The sequence below is a fragment of the Symsagittifera roscoffensis genome, chromosome 7, assembly GCF_963678635.1.
Source record: "Symsagittifera roscoffensis chromosome 7, txSymRosc1.1, whole genome shotgun sequence".
In the NCBI taxonomy this organism is placed as follows: Eukaryota; Metazoa; Xenacoelomorpha; order Acoela; family Convolutidae; genus Symsagittifera; species Symsagittifera roscoffensis.
This window is the reverse complement of record NC_087068.1, coordinates 7,059,034-7,083,791: the sequence shown is the minus strand read 5'-3', so window position 1 is coordinate 7,083,791 and position 24,758 is coordinate 7,059,034. Positions and strand designations below refer to the sequence as shown.

General features: G+C 35.4%; 1 protein-coding gene across 2 annotated transcripts; it reads left to right on the top strand.

The window, feature by feature from the left end:
* Positions 1-1,974: 1,974 nt before the first annotated feature.
* On the top strand, positions 1,975-24,542 carry LOC134850956 (uncharacterized). Of its 2 annotated transcripts, XM_063866788.1 has the most exons (9): positions 1,975-2,007; positions 2,281-2,465; positions 6,838-7,074; positions 11,453-11,640; positions 14,560-14,651; positions 14,872-15,311; positions 16,473-16,792; positions 17,696-17,879; positions 23,352-24,542. In XM_063866788.1, the coding sequence occupies exons 2-9, from the start codon at positions 2,369-2,371 to the stop codon at positions 24,281-24,283; spliced, it is 2,490 nt and encodes an 829-aa protein (XP_063722858.1). In that variant the 5' UTR covers positions 1,975-2,007; positions 2,281-2,368; the 3' UTR covers positions 24,284-24,542. The 2 variants fall into 2 exon arrangements, with proteins under 2 accessions (XP_063722858.1, XP_063722857.1); XM_063866787.1 differs by having other exon boundaries at positions 1,981-2,465.
* Positions 24,543-24,758: the final 216 nt, after the last annotated feature.

Below are 24,758 nucleotides of genomic sequence, written 5' to 3'. Positions count from 1 at the left end.
GCACCTCATCCTTGTCAAAACTAATCCAAATATCAATTAAATTCAAGTCAGGACATGACAGGATGCTAAAAGTTCATACTAGTCAATAAAAGTTTTCCGTCCCGAGACCCTTCCGGATTCTTGAATCCAGTGAATCAAGCTCCTCAAGTTCGAATTCACGATAACACGGAGGGCTGATTTCTTACCCTTCACCGTTGTTCGCAACGGCCTTGCAACTATTGTAGCAGCACAATAGTTGCAACTCGGAACGTTCTCTGCACTCTGCTGCTGTTTTTCTTCAATTTCGACTTCTTCAATTTCGATCAAGTTGTTCTCGTCAGCGCAACCAATGTTGTTGTTCTGTTTTTTCACTCGTTTTTTGTTAAAAATGGCCGTTTCAGCATTTCTCAGAAATGTGACGTCATCATTCGAATTTTTGAAATTTTAAAACACTAGAATATTCCAGCCTTCACCGTTTGGCTAAACGTTCCAATAACGCCCTTAGTTCTTAAAAACCACCAATCCGGAAGGCTTACTGCTAAAATTCCGAATTCTGCAGAGATTGCATTTTTCACATTCTGGTCGAATGTCACAAAAGTTAGTTTATACAGTCCCTTCACATAGAACAGTCTCTGGGGGACCAAGCCTCCGCTCCCGTAATATTCTTGAGAAAACACTCTTATCTCTTATTTTTCGTGTCCCGGGAGGGTCCCGTGGTATATTTCTTCCCCCACTGAAGCCTCCTTTTCCACTAATTACCGTCGCTAAGTTTCTTATCGTGTGTTATTGCCACGATAAGAGGCTTCGTAATTCTCCTGTCTCTGGTACGACTGTTCTTCACAATATATGGCGTCGCTCTGCTTTCCCGTCTTTTTTAGTCAAAATGGCCGTCTTTTCTATTTCTCAGAAATGTTCACTCTTCAATTCTAGAACATTCTGACCCTCCTTCGCAACACTTTTTCGTTCATAAGGCCTTTAGTCGTTCTTTTTTACGTCGCCGGAAGGTTGTGCTGTGTCATCTGGCAGAATGGCACAATCGAAAAAGAGTTACTGCAATCAGATTTAGGTCCTATACTCTCGAGTGACCTTAAATGGGACCAACACATCGGAAAAGCCTGTAAGAAGGCAATGAAAGTTTTCTTCTTGATTAAACGAAACATTTCAAATATATATTGGACAACGAAGCTCAATCTGTATAAGTCAATGATAGTGCCAATATTAGTTTACGGAAGTCCTTGCTATGGTTGAGCAAAAACATCATGGGTATGTTAGAAAACGTACAGAAGCGCATCGTTAAGTAATATCACCAATTGGCGGAAGCTACAAAGCCTGTTTCGAGTTTTTGGGAATATTACGGCTCCCTATGTACATTCAAGTAAACATCCATTTGTTTTTGTCCCAACTGATTTTGGGTAGATATGATAGCGAACTAATTCACATGCCTTTCTAGTTCTACACAAATTCCTCGCGCTGTAATCTGTTTCAGCTGCAGAGACCAAGAAAAAGAATCTTGAAATAAAATTTCTTTTATCAGACATGCAGAGTAGCAAACTTTGTAAAAATTGATCTGCGTCAGAAAATAGACTGAGAAAATCGATATTACGTGTTTTCTGGAGAAGATTTGAGGAATAGGAAGAGTTGAATAAATGAACGTGGAGAGTTGGCTGTGACCGCTTGATAATTAACTGCAGAAACTAGACTAATCAGAAGAACTCGCAAACTGACTGGAGTGATAGCCCCTTGTGCTGACCAGCACAGAAGCACTACTACTAAAACGAATACTACTACTAACGCATACTTTTTCAGTTTTTTTTCCAGACAAGGTATGTGTCGAGGTTCTCTAAAAATCTAATTTCCATACAAAATTTTCTCAAACAAACAGATTGTTTTTTTGCTCTAATTGTGTCTGCTCTAAATTTTTGAGCTTTACTATGCAATTAGTTTTTAATCGATGATTTATAATGATTGTGTTTTTTCCCGTCGCTGTGTACTTTCAGGGCGAATGTTACATTGAGTATATGCGACGAGGTTAGGTCCCAAATCAAGCGAAATGGCCCGAAAGAAGAAGCGTGAGCGAAGGGATGGAAATATGAAACATATAAACTGTATGGAAACAGACGGCTTAGCTGCAGTCATTGATAAGCAGATAAATAATAAAATGCTCGGAGTTGTAGAGTTAAAAGATCCTCCTACTCAGATCAAAGAAATCGACTTTCTTAAGCAATTGAATATCGTCTCTACCTTCAGTACTGATTTTTTGGACTTCAGATCGCTCTACACAGACAAATCTAAATGTTTTAGAGAGGTGTCTCCAGACAAAGCACGCAACTGGTTTCCGACTAATGAATGGAATAGCTTGAAGAAATGGAATTTTTACTCAGCACATACAATGACCCATGGGCAAGTCAGAGTGCAACATGGGGGCCAACTGTTCCATTATCGCTGGGTGTTACGTAAGGGTGGAGATTCGTCGCTAGATATTTTAGGTTTGTATGTAACAAGTCCTATAAACTAGCAACTGTAGAGTTTCCGAGGAAGAAGAAACACTTAAATTACTAATTACTTCTACTACTACTATACACAATAGTCATTGCTTTTGTGCAATAACAGTGTAAAGTTAAGTTAGGTTCAAAGTCAGATTAACTGCGAAAACTAAGGTGTGTAATTGAAAACGAATTGTTCTTAATTGTGAAAACAAACCATGAAAATGCAAATACATTATGGATTTTCATGCCATGTATTTGTATGCTCCCATATAGGGTTAGATTGCATTTCAGAGGTGTGGAGCTGTGTTATTTTTTTTTGAACGTTTATGTGGTATTGTCAAATTTGCGTAATTTAACGGGCCAAGAATTTCATTTTATGACTTCAGATGAATAAAAAATTTTTTTTAGAGAAGCAGTTGAACAATGGTTATGAAATATGATTTGCTTAGTTCGCGTTGATTTATTCTATAGTTAGCTGTCGGTAGCCTCAATGCATTTGAAAAACTTTCCTTTTATTAGTTACAAGTAAGATATTGATATAGATATGTAACACATTTCAGCTCAATTCTGTTCTCTATTCCGATAAATGATTTACTTTTCCGGAGTGCGGCAGAAGATTTAAATTTTGATCTGAAAAATATGGGATTCAAAGTCCAGTTCAACTATTTTTCTAAGGACAGCATTGAAATTGCAGTAATTTGCTGCTTAATATACATTTAAACAATGAAATAAAGCAACCAAAGATAATGTTGGAAGTTGATGTCCAATAGTATCTATCGTTTTAATTCCTTGGGCCATTTTTTGTATTTTTTTGTTTGAATTTGAACTGACTGATTGCAATTAAGAATCAGACCTAAAGAGTTTTGGAACTGATTCAAAGCGTCATTTGAAGATAGGGATGATGCAAGTATCATACAGTCGTCAGCATATTGCACCAACGTACATACTTGAGATATTCGTGTCTGTATTTCATAGATATATGATTTGAACAACGGACAGAGTACCGTGCATTGTGACACACCTCTTTTAGGTTCAATCCAGTCAGAGAAAACTCCATTCACATTAACTCTTTGAAGACGTATTAAGAAAAATCTTAAATTAATGCATTTGCTTCAATTGAAAACCCAACTTACATTCATAAGAGCTTCATATATGAGCGCCTGACTGCATAGCATTTGAGCAGTGGCCAGTTGATTGCCTGTGTTTTGTTCGTGGCTTGTGTTAGAGAACATCGCGAGACAGCGGTACAGCTGTATGGACAATTGACTAAATCTGAATATTGACCATTCGAATCCTTTGGAGTGAAAATTTTGCACGTTTCGCTGAAATTTCAATTTTCTCAAAAACTACCGTTTTTCACAAAATAATAGCAATAGGAAAACCGGCTCCTAGGTGCCTGCATAATTCGTTAATCTCTTTTGACTTTACCCCACGTTCTACGGCCTTCGAAAGTTTCAGTTGGGGGATTTTTGGCCCAGTCGTTTTGCATTTTTTTTATTTTCTTAAATATTAATTGCACAAACTTGAGATCAAAAGTTTCAATCAAGAGAACAAATTATGGGAATCCCGCCTTTTCAAACGGCTATTCCCTAAATTTGGTAGAAAAAACTGATGGCCTCAAACAAGCCCATGTTTTGACATTTTGATTAATTTTTTAAAAACTTTTTTTACTTTTCTCAAAAACTACCCTGCCAAATCAGATTAAGGGCTTAACCAAAAGAAAAAAATCATTTATGCGAATCTACCCTGCGCAAGCGGCTACGCCCTGCGTATTGAAAATATATGGCCATAGAAAATTTCTGATGTTTTGCCCGTTTTTTGAATTTTTTTTCAGCAACTAACCTGCTGATTTTGAAGTTGATATATTGTTAAAACTAACTTTAGTGTTTAGATTTTCCCTGCGTAATCTGTTTTACCCTAATAATTTGTAGAAAAGTTGAGATGGACTTCGGAAAATTCCTTTTAAAATTTTGTCTCTTTTTTCGTAAACTACTAGGTTAATCTGATATTGAGGGTTCAATCTAAAAAAATCTAGCTGCGGAAATCTTCAATCTTAAAAAAGGGTTTTGAAAGCTGAGTTTATTCCCATGCTTTCGGAGAGAAAAGTTATTGGATTTAGGAAATCAATTTTTTGATCGATTTTTAAAATCGTTTATTTTTTTTTCGAAAACTACCCTGACAACTCTGAGAGAAAGACTTCAATTGAAAGAGTGAGCAGTAGTTTTCTCTTTTGAACAAGAGGTTAATCCACTACTTCAGCATAAATACTATACGGTTTAGCGTAAAGTACATTTTTTGAAAATTACGCATTTCCGTCCGTATCAGTACAATATATGCTTAGCTGGGTCACTAGTTTACTTCTAAGCGACCGTGGCACCGATGCGAGGGTGTGAGAATTCTGATCAACAGGTCGAATTTTCAAATCCGGAACATTTAAATAGTTTTTTTGGTCGAATTTTTGCTGCATAATATTGGCAATTTGATATAAACTGTAGCTGCTCTATTGATGGCTAGTGTTAGCACGGGAGTTGTATTCCAGTTGAGACCTGTTTTTTCGCAAATAGAAAATTTTGGCTGATTTCGATTATTATCTGTCGGCTTTTTTTGTCTGCTTAGTTCCACAGAAAGGACTTTTTTATACCATTCCCAAAGCTCTTTGTAGAGTTTCTAATGATGCAGGCAATTTTGTTCCGGGTATTTTGCAATTTTTATTAACAAAAACGATTTGGATTGATTTTTTTTCGTTTGATATTAATCATTGTCATTCATATCTTTTATCGGAAGTGGTGCGAAGCTCAACTTCGCCTCGTGTTTCAGTTTTTGCCTGTTTAGAGCTCTTTATGCATTTTCCTCGCATGTGTATGTTTGCGAAGCGCAGCTTTGCCTCTGTGTTACATTTACGATGACAAGTGTCTGAAAATCGGGAACCTCTTCGCTTGAAAGTTGAAATATGGTGCCTGACAATCTATACAATGAGGGAAACCCCTGCAAACACATAGATTAACGTTTTTAATTACGAAATGATCAATGAAAGACGCAGATTGGTTCTCTCAACATCAGCTCGAGTCCATTCGATTCTATTATATTTTTTTTCAGCGACAACATTTAAAAAAACATCAATTTTGATATCTTAACAGAATGTGTGGTATCGTTTCAGAACTTATCCTTAAGAAAGCTGTTCTTTCAAGTTATTCTTTCAAGAAAATGTTTTTTTTTCGTGGCTTCTTATAGATTTGCCAATTATGTTTAAAACTACAGACAAAGCCTCTCCGAAACTAATTTTAATCTCTGGGACTATTATTAACCCTCCCGCATTTGCATCATTGTTCCGCCTCTTAAGTATTCGCGAGAAACAGACTTTAATTTTTCCAATCTTCTAATAGATAAATTGAAGGATCATCTGCTTTATTTAACCCTGTCTCAGAAAGACAAATCATATCTGACAGGAACTCATTGCTAGTGCAGGCAGTGATTTAGTGCTTACAATTCAGTGAGTTAGTGATTCCAAGTCTTTAATATGTTCCTGTGAAGATCAAACATTTAAGTGTAACACAGCGACATCTTCGAGTCATTTAGGACTACCATAGAAAGAACCTCTTAGTTTTTGATGTATTAATGATAATGAAATGGGATTTAAGTGCTGTCTGGTTGTTGCGATGTCTGGAAAACACTGTGAAAACAATTCCAAATATTGAAGCGTTATCTCAGAGAATTGCCTCCTTCTTGTAATCCTTGGATTGGATAGTTCTTTGCCAATGATATAATATGATATCTCGTGTCCAAGTCGATTGTATCCTACCATCACTCTTCATCTGTTTCAAAACTTTGACCCTGGGCTGATTTAAATCTCCAAACACGCGGATACCGTCGAATTCTGAAATATTTGCCCTATTTTTTTTTGTTTTTCAACAACTTTTTCTACTTAATGGCTATCTAATTTTTGCTACGTTACCCAACCTAGACCATTTCATTATACTTAGTCTCACTCTTTTAGCAGAAGGAAATTCAACTATGCCAGACAGCGGTAAATTATGTCATTGAGTCATTTAGAAAGCCGAATTTTGTGATAATTTATTGAATAGTTTCAGAAAAAAGCTTTGCCCTGATATACGAGCATTATTGTTTTTGCAATCGCTGCTATTGGAAATCGCTGTATCGCTTTTGTATTGATCGCATTTCGACAACTAGTTTCACGCAAATCTCGCTTTTTTCATATGATAGTTTCCGGTTAGAAAATCATTTTTTTTTCAATCGTCGAATGATCTATCCGAATAATATTTGCTCACAGCAGATTAATCAAGTATGAGCTGGCAAGTTACGTTATCTGCCACATTTAGAGCAACTTATTCTATTTTGTTTCTTTGCTTTTCAGCGGACAAAGGTGACACTGTGCAAGAGGCGATGTGCGCAAGGCTGATTGCTTTTTGTATGGGCGAGAGGGCTCTAGCCAGGTTTCTGTTTGAGAATTACCTACACTTCATTTACAACGCTTCATTTTACTCAGCACATACAATGACCCATGGGCAAGTCAGAGTGCAACATGGGGGCCAACTGTTCCATTATCGCTGGGTGTTACGTAAAGGTGGAGATTCGTCGCTAGATATTTTAGGTTTGTATGTAACAAGTCCTATAAACTAGCAACTGTAGAGTTTTCAAGGAAGAAGAAACACTTAAATTACTAATTACTACTACTACTACTACTATACACAATAGTCATTGCTTTTGTGCAATAACAGTGTAAAGTTAAGTTAGGTTCAAAGTCAGATTAACTGCGAAAACTAAGGTGTGTAATTGAAAACGAATTGTTCTTAATTGTGAAAACTAACCATGAAAATGCAAATACATTAATGGAAATGGATTTTCATTCCATGTATTTCTATGCTCCCATATAGGGTTAGATTGCGTTTCAGAAATGTGGAGCTGTATTATTTTTTCTTGAACGTTTGTGTGGTATTGTCAAATTTGCGTAATTTAACGGGCCAAGAATTTCATTTTTTGACTTCAGATGAATAAAAAAATTTTTTTTTTAGAGAAGCAGTTGAACAATGGTTATGAAATATGATTTGCTTAGTTCGCGTTGATTTATTCTATAGTTAGCTGTCGTTAGCCTTAATGCATTTGAAAAACTTTCCTTTTATTAGTAACAAGTAAGATATTGATATAGATATGTAACACATTTCAGCTCAATTCTGTTCTCTATTCCGATAAATGATTTACTTTTCCGGAGTGCGGCGGAAGATTTAAATTTTGATCTGAAAAATATGGTATTCAAAGTCCAGTTCAACTTTTCTAAGGGCAGCATTGAAATTGCAGTAATTTGCTGCACAATATACATTTAAACAATGAAATAAAGCAACCAAAGATAATGTTGGAAGTTGATGTCCAATAGTATCTATCGTTTTAATTCCTTGGGCCATTTTTTGCATTTTTTGTTTGAAGTTGAACTGACTGATTGCAATTAAGAATCAGACCTAAAGAGTTTTGGAACTGATTCAAAGCGTCATTTGAAGATAAGGATGATGCAAGTATCATACAGTCGTCAGCATACTGCACCAACGTATATACTTGAGATATTCGTGTCTGTATATCATAGATATATGATTTGAACAACGGACCGAGTACCGTGCATTGTGACACACCTCTCTTAGGTTCAATCCAGTCGGAGAAAACTCCATTCACATTAACTCTTTGAAGACGTATTAAGAAAAATCTTAAATTAATGCATTTGCTTCAATTGAAAACCCAATTTAAATTCAGAAGAGCTTCATATATGAGCGCTTGACTGCATAGCATTTGAGCAGTGGCCAGTTGATTGCCTCTGTTTTATTCGTGGCTTGTGTTAGAGAACATCGCGAGACAGCGGTACAGCTGTATGGACAATTGACTAAATCTGAATATCGACCATTCGAATCCTTTGGAGTGAAAATTTTGCACGTTTCGCTGAAATTTCAATTTCCTCAAAAACTACCGTTTATCACAAAATAATAGCAATAGAAAAACCGGCTCCTAGGTGCCTGCATAATTCGTTAATCTCTTTTGACTTTACCCCACGTTCTAAGGCCTTCGAAAGTTTCAGTTGGGGGATTTTTGGCCCAGTCGTTTTGCATTTTTTCATTTTCTTAAATATTAATTGCACAAACTTGAGATCAAAGTTTCAATCAAGAGAACAAATTATGGGAATCCCGCCTTTTCAAACGGCTATTCCCTAAATTTGGTAGAAAAAACTGATGGCCTCAAACAAGCCCATGTTTTGACATTTTGATTAATTTTTTAAAAACTTTTTTTTTACTTTTCCCAAAAAAACTACCCTGCCAAATCAGATTAAGGGCTTAACCAAAAGAAAAAATTCATTTATGCGAATCTACCCTGCGCAAGCGGCTACACCCTGCGTATTGAAAATATATGGCCATAGAAAGTTTCTGATGTTTTGTCCGTTTTTTGAATTTTTTTTTCAGCAACTAACCTGCTGATTTTGAAGTTGTTATATTGTTAAAACTAACTTTAGTGTTTAGATTTTCCCTGCGTAATCTGTTTTACCCTAATATTATGTATAAAAGTTGAGATGGACTTCGGAAAATTCCTTTTAAAATTTTGTCTCTATTTTCGTAAACTACTAGGTTAATCTGATATTGAGGGTTCAATCTAAAAAATTCTAGCTGCGGAAATCTTCAATCTTAAAACAGGGTGTTGAAAGCTGAGTTTATTCCCATGCTTTCGTAGAGAAAAGTTATTGGATTTAGGAAAAGTCAATTTTTTGATCGATTTTTGAAATCGTTTATTTTTTTTCGAAAACTACCCTGACAACTCTGAGAGAAAGACTTCAATTGAAAGAGTGAGCAGTAGTTTTCTCTTTTGAACAAGAGGTTAATCCACTACTTCAGCATAAAATCTATACGGTTTAGCGTAAAGTACATTTTTTGAAAATTACGCATTTCCGTCCGTATCAATACAATATATGCTTAGCTGGGTCACTAGTTTACTTCTAAGCGACCGTGGCACCGATGCGAGGGTGTGAGAATTCTGATCAACAGGTCGAAATTTCAAATCCGGAACATTTAAATAGTTTTTTTTGGTCGAATTTTTGCTGCATAATAATGGCAATTTGATATAAACTGTAGCTGCTCTATTGGTGGCTAGTGTTAGCACGGGAGTTGTATTCCAGTTGAGACCTGTTTTTTCGCAAATAGAAAATTTTGGCTAATTTCGATTATTATCTGTCGGCTTTTTTTGTCTGCTTAGTTCCACAGAAAGGACTTTTTTATACCATTCCCAAAGCTCTTTGTAGAGTTTCTAATGATGCAGGCAATTTTGTTCCGGGTATTTTGCAATTTTTATTAACAAAAACGATTTGGATTGATTTTTTTCCGTTTGATATTAATCATTGTCATTCATATCTTTTATCGGAAGTGGTGCGAAGCTCAACTTCGCCTCGTGTTTCAGTTTTAGCCTGTTTAGAGCTCTTTATGCATTTTCCTCGCATGTGTATGTTTGCGAAGCGCAGCTTTGCCTCTGTGTTACATTTACGATGACAAGTGTCTGAAAATCGGGAACCGCTTCGCTTGAAAATTGAAATATGGTGCCTGACGATCTATACAATGAGGGAAACCCCTGCAAACACATAGATTAACGTTTTTAATTACGAAATGATCAATGAAAGACGCAGATTGGCTCTCTCAACACCAGGTCGAGTCCATTCGATTCTATTATATTTTTTTCAGTGACGACATATAAAAAAAAATCAATTTTGATATTTTAACAGAATGTGTGGTATCACTTCAGAACTTATCCTTAAGAAAACTGTCCTTTCAAGTTATTCTTTCTTTATTTTTTTCGTGGCTTCTTATAGATTTGCCAATTATGTTTAAGACTACAGACAAAGCCTCTCGGAAACTAATTGTAATCTCTGGGACTATTATTAACCCTCCCGCAGTTGCATCATTGTTCCGCCTCTTAAGTATTCGCGAGAAACAGACTTTAATTTTTCCAATCTTCTAATAGATAAATTGAAGGATCATCTGCTTTATTTAACCCTGTCTCAGAAAGACAAATCATATCTGACAGGGACTCATTGCTAGTGCAGGCAGTGAATTAGTGCTTACAATTCAATGAGCTAGTGATTCCAAGTCTTCAACGTGTTCCTGTGAAGATCATGCATTTAAGTGTAACACAGCGACATCTTCGAGTCATTTAGGACTACCATAGAAAGAACCCTTTTAGTTTTTGATGTATTAATGATAATGAAATGGGATTTAAGTGCTGTCTGGTTGTTGCGATGGCTGGAAAACACTGAAAACAATTCCAAATATTGAAGCGTTAGTTCAGAGCATGGCCTCCTTCTTGTAATCCTTGGATTGGATAGTTCTTTGCCAATGATATAATATGATACCTCGTGTCCAAGTCGATTGTATCCTACCATCACTCTTCATCTGTTTCAAAACTTTGACCCTGGGCTGATTTAAATCTCCAAACACGCGGATACCGTCGAATTCTGAAATATTTGCCCTATTTTTTTTTGTTTTTCGACAACTTTTTCTACTTAATGGCTATCTAATTTTTGCTACGTTACCCAACCTAGACCATTTCATTATACTTAGTCTCATTCTTTTAGCAGAAGGATTTTTAACTACGCCGGACAGTGTTAAAATAAGTCACTGAGTCACTTAGAAAGCCTAATTGTTGTGATAGTTTATTGAATAGTTTCAGAAAAAAGCTTTGCCCTGATATACGAGCATTTTTGTTTTTGCAATCGCTGCTATTGGAAATCGCTGTATCGCTTTTGTATTGATCGCATTTCGTTAAGTAGTTTCACGCAAATCTCGCTTTTTTCATATGAAAGTTTCTAGTTAGAAAAACATTTTTTTTTCAATCGTCGAATGATCTATCCGAATAATATTAGCTCAAAGCAGATCAATCAAGTATGTGCTGGCAAGTTACGTTATCTGCTGCATTCAGAGCAATTTAATCTATTTTGTTTCCTTGCTTTTCAGCGGACAAAGGTGACACTGTACAAGAGGCGATGTGCGCAAGGCTGATTGCTTTTTGTATGGGCGAGAGGGCTCTAGCCAGGTTTCTGTTTGAGAATTATCTACACTTCATTTACAAAGTGGCGAAGAAAAAAAGAAATCCAATCCTTCTGTATGAGCCACCACAGAATATACATCAGCTCATTCAAAAGGTAGTTCAAAGTCATAAGAAGTGAGCGGTTACGTAGCAAAAGTTAAAGTGGTCATAAAGTAGACATAATCAAGAGAAGAAAACAAACGTATGGAAGAAATCAAAACAATTATTTATTTCGCACGTTTAATGATCTCAGTTCTGATGTGTCGACTTTATGATCTGTCTATTTCAAAGTGAGCAACTCAGAAATGAAACATGAGTGACCTATTTTGCTCTGGAAGTTGCGCAGAACGTTAAAAACACAGATAGGTTGAAAACTTAGCAGAAAACGTATTTGAACCAACTGCAAATGATCGAAGTGAGTTTTCGTTTTACTCAATTAGGCGGTGTCTTTATTTGTCACGCCGTTTTTTATTACCCTTGCGATAAGCAAGGGTATTGCAATCGGGTACTAGGCCTTTTTTCCGTATATAACTTTGTTACATCTCCTGGACTCATTCATCTGCCGCGCCTCACTGTTACAAAAGACATATTTTGAGCATTTTAGTAGCGTTTTAAATATCCGACCTAATCAACGTTTGTTTTGTATGTTGGTGGCTGTAATTTTACTAACTCGATTTGTCGTTTGTATATGGTTCAATAAGGTTAGGATTACTTAATATCGACATATTGCGTTGTTCTGATGAATTCTGGAGGAAAGGGCGTTAAGAGTTTCAGCTCTGGTGTTTTTGGCTTTGCAAGTTTAATCAGCCATCCGAAGACTAACACAACCTCTTGAGACAGCGAAGGCTTGTGGTTCGAATCCAGCCGGGACCTGTTTTTTTTTTTGCAAACTAAAAGTTTTTATGCTTTTCTGACTATCGACCGTCTTTTTATTTTTGTCGGCTTAGTTACCTAGCCCGATTTTTTTCAGGGTTCAGCTCTCTTCGAAGTTGGCTGTAACACCCATGCATGACGAAATATCCCGGGATTTCTAGTACATCATTTTTGCAAGCTGAAAATTTAGATTATTTTTTTGTCTGCTGTTTGTTGTCGGCTATGTCCCGATGAAAAGATTGTGTAAATGAAAATTCGGCTTCTCTTTTTTGCATTCCTAAAGCTCCTTAAATTTTCTAATGGTGCAGGTAATTTTGGTGACTTTGTTCCGGATATTTTGGGCTTTGATTGCAATTTTTTTTAAAAAAATTTGAATTTAATTAATTAATCTCTTTATTGTTCCGACTTTCGATACGAAAGTAACGGAATATTTGTGCTCGGGGTGGGTTTTTTTGCTTCAGACAATTTTCGACTTTTTAACTAGCCATTTTTGACGGAATTTTTTAAATATCATTCGAAAGCCATCGTTGTCCTGAGCTTAAATTTGAAAAGATATTTCACCTGTGATCATTTTTCGTAAAGTTAAGTGGGTTTAAAGATTTCCATTTTGGTCATTTTGACCAATTTGGGACAATTAACGCGCGATATAATTCGCGCTATTAACGCGTAAGCGGAGATTTAATCCGTCTTAGCAATCGTTCCAAATTGGTTGAAAGAAGCTTCTTTGCCGTAATTGATTTTTTACAAGGAGAGAAATGGAGTGCAGCCTGTATTTAGACAACCGCGTATTCATACTCGTCGGTATTTAGACAAATACTGTATGAACCAATCAGAATCGAGAAAAGACATAAATAATCCAAAATAAGTAATTATTATTTTTTAATTTCTTCTTTGTCTCGATTCTGATTGGTTGAAACAGTATTTGTCTAAATACTGACGAGTCTGAATACGCGGTTGTCTAAATACTGTTATGTAACCGAGTGAAATCTATTGTTTTGTATTTTATATGATGGCGTGTGAGGGGATGATTTTCATAGAAAAATTTTCAATAGAATTTTTTTTTCATTTTATTTTGTTTCATTTAATTTTTTTATGTTGTTTATGTTATTACTGCTCCACAAACGTTAAAAGGCAGTCGGAACTTTCAGTGCTTTGCCCAGATACGAGCAATCTTGTTTTGTTTTGCGTTTTATATTAATCATAGTCTCTGTAAGTAGTTTGAAGTCGCCTTGTAATTTCTAAATTTAGCAATCCTGATCTTCCATTAATTCATTTTTGATAGTTTTTGTTTTTGCTTTCGAATGGTTCCGGCTCATATAACAGCAGCCTTATTGCGTCGTCGGATTGAGGTAGGTTGGGTCGTGAAGGCTACAGCGTTCCAAATGTTTTGGCTCATTTTTTTATTACCATTTTGTTTTTGGCTCAACGGGCGTCCACTCATTAAACAATTCTGAATGCTTATTTGACCTTGCAAACAAATCTACCATCCTTTCAGCAGTTTTCAGTTCAAGTTTGTTTTAGATAGTTTTTATTTATTTTGAAAAATTTCTTGAAAAGTCAATTTTTTTGGTTCCCTGATTTTTCATACAAGTTTCGGTCGTTTCGTTTTCCGCTTTTTTATAAGCTATTTAATTAATCTGGTACGGTTTTTCATCGGCGTACTTTTGACATATGGTTTTTTTTTGGTTTAAACAGTGCTTACTATAATTGAAAGTTCAGTTATTTGAAATTTATCCTGTCTGATTTGGAATATTTTTTTTTGTTCGGCAGTTTTGTTTCATGTTAAATCGACTTAGTCGTTTTTTTTTGCGTAATTTTGAGGGCAAAATTTATCCTTATGCGATTAAAAGTTTTTGTAGGTGTAGTTTTTTTGACGTTTTTCAAGTTACCTTTTCAGAATTGTTCATTTACTAACACTTGCGAGTTTTTTATTGCTTTAAAACTTGCGATACAAATAAATAGCGTCACAAGAACGAATGTTATTATGCAAAAAAGACAAAGTATCGCAAGTTTAAGAAGCTCTTTTTTGCTTTTTCGTTGATTTACGCTCCCCTCTAATATTCTATCTAGCACTGCTATGGTCTTGTATCGCAAGTGATGCGAAGCTTTGCTTCAACGCAGTGTTAAATTTGTGATATTTTGATGACATTTTAAATTCTAGGGACACCTACATAAGCAGCCCAAACCTCAACTGAGCAGCGAATATGGTTCAGATGTTGAAATTCGCAAACCCAAATCGTGCAGCGTGGAAGAGTTAGTCAATTTTACTTATAAATCTTTTTTTTTTGAGTTTATGTGCTGGCGTTTATGTTTATAAAAGATTGCGTTACATTTGTGAAATTTATAAAATTCTTCTTTTATCCAATTTTAAAAATGGCAAATTCATTTAAGACCGGATTTTTTCCTTTAAAAGAGTTTAAAAAACGTTTGTTTTCTACTGACAATTACTTTTGCATGATGCATTTTTTCAAAGGCTTCTCAACTTCAAAGGCAGGAAGAAACGCAAAGCTAGCGAGCTGTGTGTAAATACAGAGTTGCAAACTATAGGAGAATCGAAAACTGATGATAATCCACCGTCTAATTTGCAGAAACCACAAGATGCCCTGTTGCACTTAGGAGGCTCAGATGTGATTGAAAATATTCTTATTACTCGCATAAAATTGCGAGAGAGTTCAGAAGAAGACTCAAATGAAGATGAGAGTGAAGACGACGAAGAACTCGACGAAGTCGATGAAGAGAGAAATCAAGAAAAGGAAAGGAGAGACGATAATGAACCTGAGATCAAAAAAGAAGTGGATGTCTGTCTAGAACAGGGAATCGAGCGAGAACCGGTTCAAGAGGAAATGAAATTGGAATATCTGTACGAAGCGATACTTTCTATCGCAAACAATAACTGTCTCTACAAAGCATATGGTGAGAAGTACTCGTAATTTTTTACATTTTTCTGTGTCCCATAGGATCTAGAATCAGTACTTTTTTTTTACAAAATAGCTGAAGATGGTGTTATAAAGAAAGTGTCCCGGGTTAACTTCTTTTCATACAAATTCATATAATTTCCATAAGGAAAGTTCTATGGAATCTCTATGATAAACAATTTTTCATACATGAAAAATGTACGCATATCATTTTTGCATAAATCGAAAGTTAATTGTCAGTAGTTTTTTCTGTTCAGTTTTCAGGTAGCTGCATGTGATCGTATTGGAGTTGCGTATAGGTCAAAAGGTGAACCAAGCTTCAATTACACCGATCCTAGCGTTATTCTTCTTAGTATGCGCTCGCATCAAATGAACCGAAAGAAGTGTTTCAAACTACATAGCAATAATGAGAACTCGATTTCAGAAATTTTCTAAGTCAATATATCTCGCAATTTATACATATATGCGTTGCGATTTTTTACATGCGAACTTAGTGCGGATGCATTCTGTTTGTTATAAGCCAAATTATTACTAGTTTTAGTATTAGTTTAAGTTCCTTTCTTCTGTTCAAAGGAAGGTAAACTCGACTATCGATCAGCGAAAAAAACGTGGTCTTCTAATTCGAAAATGGAATTTAATTTTCAGGTTTCCCAGCGAAATAAAAAAAAATTACCTATTGATCCAGTTTTTTCAAATTGGCTTAACTTTATGGAAAATGGGTATCCTAAATTGTTCTAAAAATTCAAAGAGCTTAAAGGGCATCCTTTTTTGAAATTCGAAAGTTGAGTTTTTTCATAATAGAAGCCAGTATTTTTTTGTTTAATAGCGTTCATTGAATCTTTTCCAATTATCTGATGGCTAGATTTTCTATTTTAATTTTTTTGATTGTTTCGCTTCATTATAAAATCGTTCCATATGTTCGAAAAATCGGAAAGATTCATTTGTTTTTTTTTCTTGATTTCGTTGAGCTCAATTCTTGTCGACCAGATTCTCAGATGATTATTTTCTAATAGTTATGAATTTTTAGATTGAGTAACTAAGCTGGTCACTCTTTGAAATCCAGTTTAATTTGGATCGATCAACCTAAGATAAAACGTAACTGAAATAGGCATAAATGTGGGATATTGAAGTTGTAATAAAATTTAATTTTATTTTTCAGCTAGCTGCCAGGAGTTGGCGATCGAAACAGCTGCTTCAGTTGTGATAAAGAGAATATTTGATAGGGAGAATTGGGCCGAATTACTCCTCCAAAGATACATGAATTATCTCAATTCAACCCAATCGAGTAAAATTCCCAGGCCACAGTTATTTTCGAGAGTGCAGAAACCACATGAAGCTGCTGTAGAAGAGCAAGTTGCTGGACCCAAAGTTCAAATCACAAAAAAACGTCTTCCGTGCCCCCTTGTGGAATTGATAACAGCTTGCTCAGCATTCGAGCCTAAAACCAGGCATGAGACTTGGCTCAGAGAAAATTCAGAGGTGACATGCTTATTTACACAGGGAAATGCTAAATAATTTGAGTTGGCTTTTAAACATTACTAGCATAAATTGGTGCTCAGCATAAGTGCTCATTTTCCTAATCGGCATACTGCTCATGTGTTTTATCGGCTTTATTGTTCGCTGGTGTTTAGAAGACAGAAAGAGCATATGGCAGAATACATTTAGGACTGAATCATCACTGAGTCTTAAATAGTTGAGACACAAAGCAGTAATTTTGTAGCTATGATCTTATAATCATGCAGAGGGAAATTCGTTTTCTTAGCTGATTTACTTTTGCATTTTCATGCCGCTTCATAGCTCCCTTTTTCCATTTTTTGCTCGTGTTTGCGAAGTGCAGTTTCTCGGTGTATTATTTTGCGTTTTTCATTTGCTTAGGGTTTATTAGGGCTTATTATCTCGTGAATTTTAACATGAAGAAAAGTGCAGATCCAGTTTTACGAGTCAATGAATGTACTAAAGAATATAGATCTTGATGATTTTTTTTCGGGAAGTCTTGTTTCGAAAGTGTATTTAAAGTTTCAGATTTCCCAGTGCAAAGAAAAATTACCTATTAATCCTGTTTTCTCAAATTGGGTTAATTTTATCGTAAAAATCTCAATCATAAATTGTTTCGAAAATCTGAAAGCCTATATTTTTTTTTCTTTGAAAGTCAAAAGTTGAAGCTTTTTCAAAAAACAAGTCAGTTATTTTTCTGCTTCCTTGCGTTCAAAGAGTCTTTTTCCAAAAGCATGCTGGCTATGTTTTAAATGAATTTGTATAGCACAGATTAACGACGGGCAGTTTTTTAACCAGGATTCGCTTAACTTCATGATTTCGCAATTTTTCAGTGCACTAAAAATGGAAACTTTGAGATGCAGTGGAAGATAATAGTATTCTTTTCAGGTATTGTTTTTGGACAGGGAACGATTTGTGGCTTGTATGTGTCCTAGTAAAGCTCTCGCAGAGATGGAGCCGATAATGCTGTATCAGTTTGATATATACAAGTATCAGATGGTTGGAGAAAAGAGATTGGTTTATGGATGTGTGAAGAATACACCCAAGAACTACACCAAACACCAAGCATACTGTTAGTGAAAATGAAAAAGTATTGTAATTGACGTAACATTTTATCGGATCGGAAAATCAGATATAACAAACAAGCCGGTGAAGTTTTAATTGCAAAGTGCATTGCTAAATGTTTTAGGATCACCTTTAAAACGTTTTTAAGTAGAAGAAAAGTTTAGAGATTCAATTCTCTCAAATTGGGTTAGTTTTGCAAATCATAAAAATTGCAAATCATAAAAGTTTCTGGACAATCAAAAAGATGCGAGGAGATATATTTTTACTCTTGCGAGAGCAAGTATTGTGTAATCGGAAATTGGACTTTTTTTCCAATAAACATCTCTCTCAATTTTGTATGAAATTGGGAAATTGTTTTAGGTGAACCTTAAAAACTTTAAAACTGTTTCTCACATGGCCTAGAAGTAACGCGGTTGCCGTTGTACCCTTATTCCTGTTTGATTGAAATAGGTATTATGAAAATGTATGGTATCGGGTTTTATTATTATTATTATTATTATTATCATTTGAGACGCTTTGGAAAAAGATTTCATTTTTTTCCCAAAATTTAGTTTTTCTCAAAAATTACTGAGCTGATTTAAAAAAAAATGGTATCAATGGAAAATCCGCCCAGTTCCTTGTGTGCCGGCATAATCCCCTAGTCTCTTTTTACCTTGCCCCATTTTCTGCAGTCTTCGAAAAGTGTGTGTGGGGGGAATTTTTGACCGACATTTTATTAACATTTTCTCAAAAACCCTCCGAAATCTAAGATTTTGGGTTCAACGGATAGAACAGGTTATGGGAAGCTCCCCTGCATTTTTATGGGAAGCTCCCCTGGAAGCTCCGCTGCGCCCAAAGTTTTTTTACACAAAAAATTATGGCCCTCAGAAAAGTCGATTTTTTGACCGTTTTCTAAAATTTTTTGAAATTTCTCGAAAAATACTCTCTCAAATCTGAGATTTTAGTTTTAATCGAAAGGACGTGTTGTGGGGAGCTCCCCTGTAGAAGCGGTTACGCCCAATTGTTCTTATACAAAAAGTTATGATCCTCGGAATAGTCAAAATTTCGATTTGTAGACCGTTTTTTGAAACTTTTGACTTCTCTCTAAAATTACCCTCCTAAATCTTAGTGTTTAGTTTCAACGAGTAGAATCGGTTGTAAGAAGCTCAGCTGCAAAAGCGGTTACGCCTAAACTTTTTTTACTCAAGAAGTTATGACCCCCTTTTGTATCTTTGACGTTTCTCGAAAACTACCCACCCAAATCTGAGATTGTGCGTTCAATGGAAAACACGAGTTGTGGGATCCTTTTCAATTTAGCGGCTTACCCTTTTTTAACGGGAAAAATTATTACCCTGGGAAAAGGAGACTTTTCGACGGTTTTCAAACTCTTTGACTTTTCTCAAATTACTTCCCCATATGCGAGATATTGGTTTCAATGATAAAATGGGTTGTGGGTAGCTCTCTGACATGAGAGGCTACGCTCAAATTTTTTCCAGCAAAAAAGTTGCGCATTTGGAAAAGTCAAATTATGATTTTTTGACAGTTTTTTTCAATTTCTTTATTTGTCTCGAAAGTTACCTATCGCATCAGTACAAAAAAAAATACAAAAATTATCAAACAGGTGTTTCCAGCTTTAGCTGACCTCTAGTGTTTGGGGTTCGAGTCCCGGCTGGACCTTGTTTTTTCAGAATTGATTAGTTATTCAAAACATTCCGGGAAAAATTGAATGTTCGAACTTTCGTTTGTCTGCTTAAGTTTTGTCAGCTTAGTAGCCAGATCGGTGAATTCTCTTGTGCTGTCAGCAATTTTCTCCGTAAGTGCAAGTGTTTTTCATTTACTCATGTAATTTGTAAAAATTAATAGCCTTGACGTATTTTTTTCTTGGTTTTCCATTTGTTAGATTTTTTTCTCTTGAAAGCTTTATTTTTTATTTTAAAGCAAGTTATTTTTTATGACAATAATTTCCTCTGGAATTTTGTTTGTTTTGGGCTCAATGGGCGTGTACATACTTTTTGTCGGCTTAGTGACTGCTCAGTAAACACCGAAAGCCTTTTCAATACTCTATAGTTGTATTTTCGATAACGATTACCAAGCTTTATCAAATCGGAACGTATATTTTTTTGTGTAACTAACTTCTTGACAGAATCATTGAATTAATTTTTCTGGATTATTCATTAGTCAACTCTGTCATTTCGACAATCAACAGGCATTTTTGAGCATTTCTGCATTTTTTTAATTCCTGTTCTATTTACACAATAGAGCTAGCGAGTGTAGTCTCATAGTATGAATCTACCTTTTCCAAACCAATTCGCACATATATGTGCTCATTTGGTGGCACTTTTGCTGCTGTAATCACAGTTTGTAGCATTGGAAATTTCATAGCGTCTGTTCTCTGCTTTGTTGATGGCTACTTTTTCAAGGTTGTCAAGCGACCAAGGCTCATATGACTGGACGCGAGACTCCTAATTTACTGTTTGGAGGTTCAATGCCGCACTTAGCGATTGGTTTCTTAATTTTTGGTGGATTTTTTTGCTGCATAGAATTGACAGTTTTAAGCATCTGTATCTGCTTTATTGGTTATTAAAGTTTGTAGTTTTTTAAGAGTTCGTGGCGCTGATGCGAGGACGTGATAGACTCTTAATCATGAGGTTAGAATTTCGAATCCAGCTCATAGCAAAAGTTTTATTAATCAATGCTTATATTCTTCATTCTCTTATTCGCTGCTTTCTCTCGTTTTCTCGATTGAGTTTCCTAATTGCAGCCCCGTCTGTATCGAAATTTAGTCTAGTTTTGGTTATAAACTAGTTCCGAGTTTTTGTTTTTAAGAGTTAAAGAACGATGTTTTTTTTTACTTAAATAGGTTTTTTTTTAAACTTAAATAGGTTTTTTTCTTAAATTAAGTTCTGTAATAAGTAAAGAAGCGCAACATACTTATGAATGCATTTATGAATACACGTAGGTATATATGCACTTTTTGAGTTAAACTGATTGTTGTTTGATTAAAGGTGCTATCCAATTATGAAAGCGGAAATAGCGCAAAAATATGATCGATTGCCAGTTTCGAAATTGGATTTCAATTTTCAGATTTCCCAGCGGAATACAAAATTTACCAATTGTCCCTGTTTTCTTAAATTGGTGCCAGTAATAAACGGTTCTAGATATTCTAGAAGCTGTAATCCGATATTTTTTTCCGAAACTTGAAAATTGTTTCAGAAAACTTTTTTTGGTTTCTTTGTTCTCTTACACTTTTCCAATCCTCTGTTGGCTATGTTTTTTACTCTACTTTTTCCGCTTCTTGTTATTTCGGCGTAAATGGTTTTGGCTTTTGTTGCATGGGCTCATCTGCTCTCAAGAAAATGTGATCTATTGCCAGTATTGATTCGTTTCATGTGTAAAGATTTCTTGTGTGCTTTTGCTTCAGCTATCAGAATGCTCTGAAGGTCAAAATGTTTTATGACACATTTTTTTTTGGCTGAACGGACGTCTGTCCAAATTTTTTCGGTTTTGTATCGCTCCGAAAATTTAAAACAACTCTTCGTCGTTCGTCTCAACTTCTTTCAGCTAGCTTGGCTCTGTTTCTCATGTAGTTTTGGTAATCTCTATGTGCGTGAGGTAGAAATACGCTACTATCTTCGTAAATATAAAATAATTGGTTTTAAAGCTGTATTTTTCCTGGGTTTTAAATCAGATTTTCGTCGTCTGCAGAAATTGCCCTACGGCGGCTGAAAGTTTTCAGAAAACGAAATCAAGAAACATCATTTTGAATTAGAACAATTAATGATTTGAAATATTTTTTCTGTCGTTTGTTTAGTCAGTTTTGACGCTGTTGAAATAAACCAAAATACAATTTTCTGCATATTGCGTATTATAGTTTTTAAGCCGATTTTATCGAATCCGAGTCATTGTTACGAATAAACATAAAATTGGTTCAGAGCATAAAACCAAAAAGAAGAACTGTTCGACCATTGTTTATCCCATAGAGTTTGAGCCCGAAAAACTCAACACAGGCGTTCTTTTTTGCTGTAAGGTGCTTCAAAACGAGCTAGAATTCGTTTAAAATGCTTTTTCTTCAAGCCTAATTTTTTTAGATTTCCTTGCATGCGTCAGTTTTTCAAGTCTCAGGCTATCAATGATCCAATTACAAGTCTCACGCAAGAGAGCTCTCTGTCTTAAATATGTCAGACTTCGAGAAGTTTTTCTGGAAAAAAGAATTTTTGTTAAAAAACGCAGTAATTTGTTGAAGTAATAACTGATACTTCCATGGAAATTTATTTCAATGTCGGGATTAGGGAGAAAACCATAATTCTATTCCAAGCTATTTCAATAGACCTGCAAAAATTGTGCTTAACAAAGAAAAGTACGATTTTTGTGCTGAATTTTGTCAACAAGTGTACCTCCAGATTTTGCTGGACCCTTTGTTTTGTTAAGTTGACAAAGCTATTTGCAATCTCATTAATTTTTACGAAGTAAATTTTTATTTTATGGGTTGTTTTTAAAAATTTGCTCTTGCCTAATTTTTGATTTAAGCGGTTGGACTTTTGGTTTCTGTACAAGTTTGCATCCATTTGCTAAAAAGAAGGCAAACAACGCTGGCCAGAAATAAAAAGCGAATGATGCGCAAAAGCACAAAACTGTTTTCAGGTTTATTTGGTTTAAATTTTTAGATTTTTTTCGGAATAAAAATTTCCAGCTGATCCATACTTCTCTAATTGGGTTAGCCTTAACAAAAATAATGTGAATCACAACTTATTCCGGAAACTAAAAAATCTTTAAGGTTATACTTCATCTTTGAAACATTTTTCGAAAATTTTTGAATAAGTTAGTTGTTTGGTTGCCATGAGTTTATTAGCACTTTTCCAACTGTTTGTTGGATTCCTTGAAACTTCTCAAATTTGAAAAGAAAACAATCTTTTTTGGTTCGAGTTTTCATCATTGTTCCAGTGGTCTGTGTGCAATGATTAGGCTGATAAATTTGTTTATAAGATTAGCTTGGCTATAAATTAATATTCACCAAAATCTGATCTAAAGCGTTAATTAGTAACCTTAAAAGCTCGCGGATCGATTAGAAAGCCTTATCAAATCGGAGTACCCATTTTTTCAAGTTAAACAAATAATTCAGCAAGCTCACTTGAATGAGCATCGCTCCAAGTAAAATCGAAGCTTTAATCAGAGCATGTGACGTAGAGGTAACGCACATACCTGAGAAGATAAAGGCGAATGGTTCGAATCTGGTCGGGACATCGTTTTTCTTCTGACAAGAATTCGTTGTCGGATTTCTTTGTTTGTTATTTTTGTCGGCTTGTTGTCACTGCACGGAATTTCACTCTGAATAAAGTCGCCGTTTTTTTACAGTATTTTAAGCTGTAATTCTTTCTCATATTCTATCAAAAGTGGTGAGAAGCTCCGCTCGACCTCTGGGTGAACAAAACATTTGAAATTTGGTGTACAAGAGTTTCCAATCATGAATTTTTTATTCAATCCCAGTTTTGTTGAATTTTAGCGAATAGTCTGCTGGTGGCATTTGAGGCTGCATGTGCTATGTACTTGAGCATAGAATATTCTAGAAGAGGAGGGAGTGAAATTGCACGGGAGACACTCTTTAACTTTGAGGTTCTTTTTGGACGAACTTTTAGTTGTTACAAAAAACTGAAAATCAAAAAGAACGCTAGAGATTGTTACAAATACGCAATGAAAGCTTCAGAGCCTGATATTAGATTGGAGTTGGAATTAGAACGAGAAGCATTCGATCAGACAGTTGCTACTGTGAATGAGAACCACAGAGTTAAACTAAACAAATTGTACTCGGTACAGATTATGCAACAGTATCTGTCCGGAATTGTAGAGCGGAACATGGTGCGATACAACACTAGAATTACCCCTTTGAGGAAAAAACAAACTGAGTATCTTCAGCCAGACCTTGCTGCTTGGAATCCAGTATCAATTGCGGGATTTGAAGGGCCGCCAAGAAAAACGAGTTATCAGAGTCTTTTGGCAGACCAGCTTTTCATGAATTGTGAGCCGAAATTGTTTTTCATAGATGGCTCATTTATTGTGAACTTAAAAGTTAATAACTCCAACTACAATTTCACGGCCAAGTCTGCAAACTCGATTGAAGATGCTCTAATGTTGGCGAGTCAAAGAGCTCAATGTGCGTTGCATTCGGACAAAGGAGCTCTCCTAGGCATGCAGAAGGACTTAATGTCCATGTTGCAATATCTAGCGGAAAACTGTAACGTGACCCTAGATGACCTTTCTGCAAGAGTTGACCATTTGGGACCTGACAGTTTTTCTGCGTGTGTAACTTTCAAAGGAAAGACAGTTCGTTCATTGGTACATGAGACCAAAAATGAAGCTTTACTTAATGTAGTGTCCCAGTGCTTCGAAGACGCAGTGACCAACCCGAATGAGTTTTGTATGAATCTGAATCATTAATTTTCAGTTTGCTGCCAAATATCTACAATTATGTTATGGTACTATTCAGAAACAATTTGCAAGCAATACAATAGTGCAATTAAATTATTTCTGTCAAGCTAAATCTGAGTTTAATGACCTAATTTTATCTCATTTGTCTCATTTTCAATCGTTTCGATGAGATTTTATAAATAACATATTCATCTGGACGTGATTATTTAAAATTTATAACAATAGCGTTAATTAGTTTCCTTTCCTAATGTACTGTACAGATAGATTTGTTTTTATTTGCAATCCACGTTTGCTTTTGCTTTTTAATTTAGATATCTTTGTTTTTTTTTTTCGTACAAGATTTTCTAAATGCTTCTAGAAAATGCAAAGGTACCTTCACTTCGGTTGTGAAAAGCGGGATCGCCTTAACCATTCTCCTGTGGTACCTGGTACCGAATCCCCCCGAATACACTATATATAATAAAAAATGTTTCTAAATTATATC

Coding starts and splice junctions, on each gene's coding strand:
- LOC134850956 (XM_063866787.1), top strand. CDS start 2,030: ATGGCCCGAAAGAAGAAGCGTGAGCGAAGGGATGGAAATATGAAACAT. Junction 2,466..6,837: donor TTCGTCGCTAGATATTTTAG/GTTTGTATGTAA, acceptor TTTGCTTTTCAG/CGGACAAAGGTGACACTGTG. Junction 17,880..23,351: donor CACCAAACACCAAGCATACT/GTTAGTGAAAAT, acceptor GTTGAATTTTAG/CGAATAGTCTGCTGGTGGCA.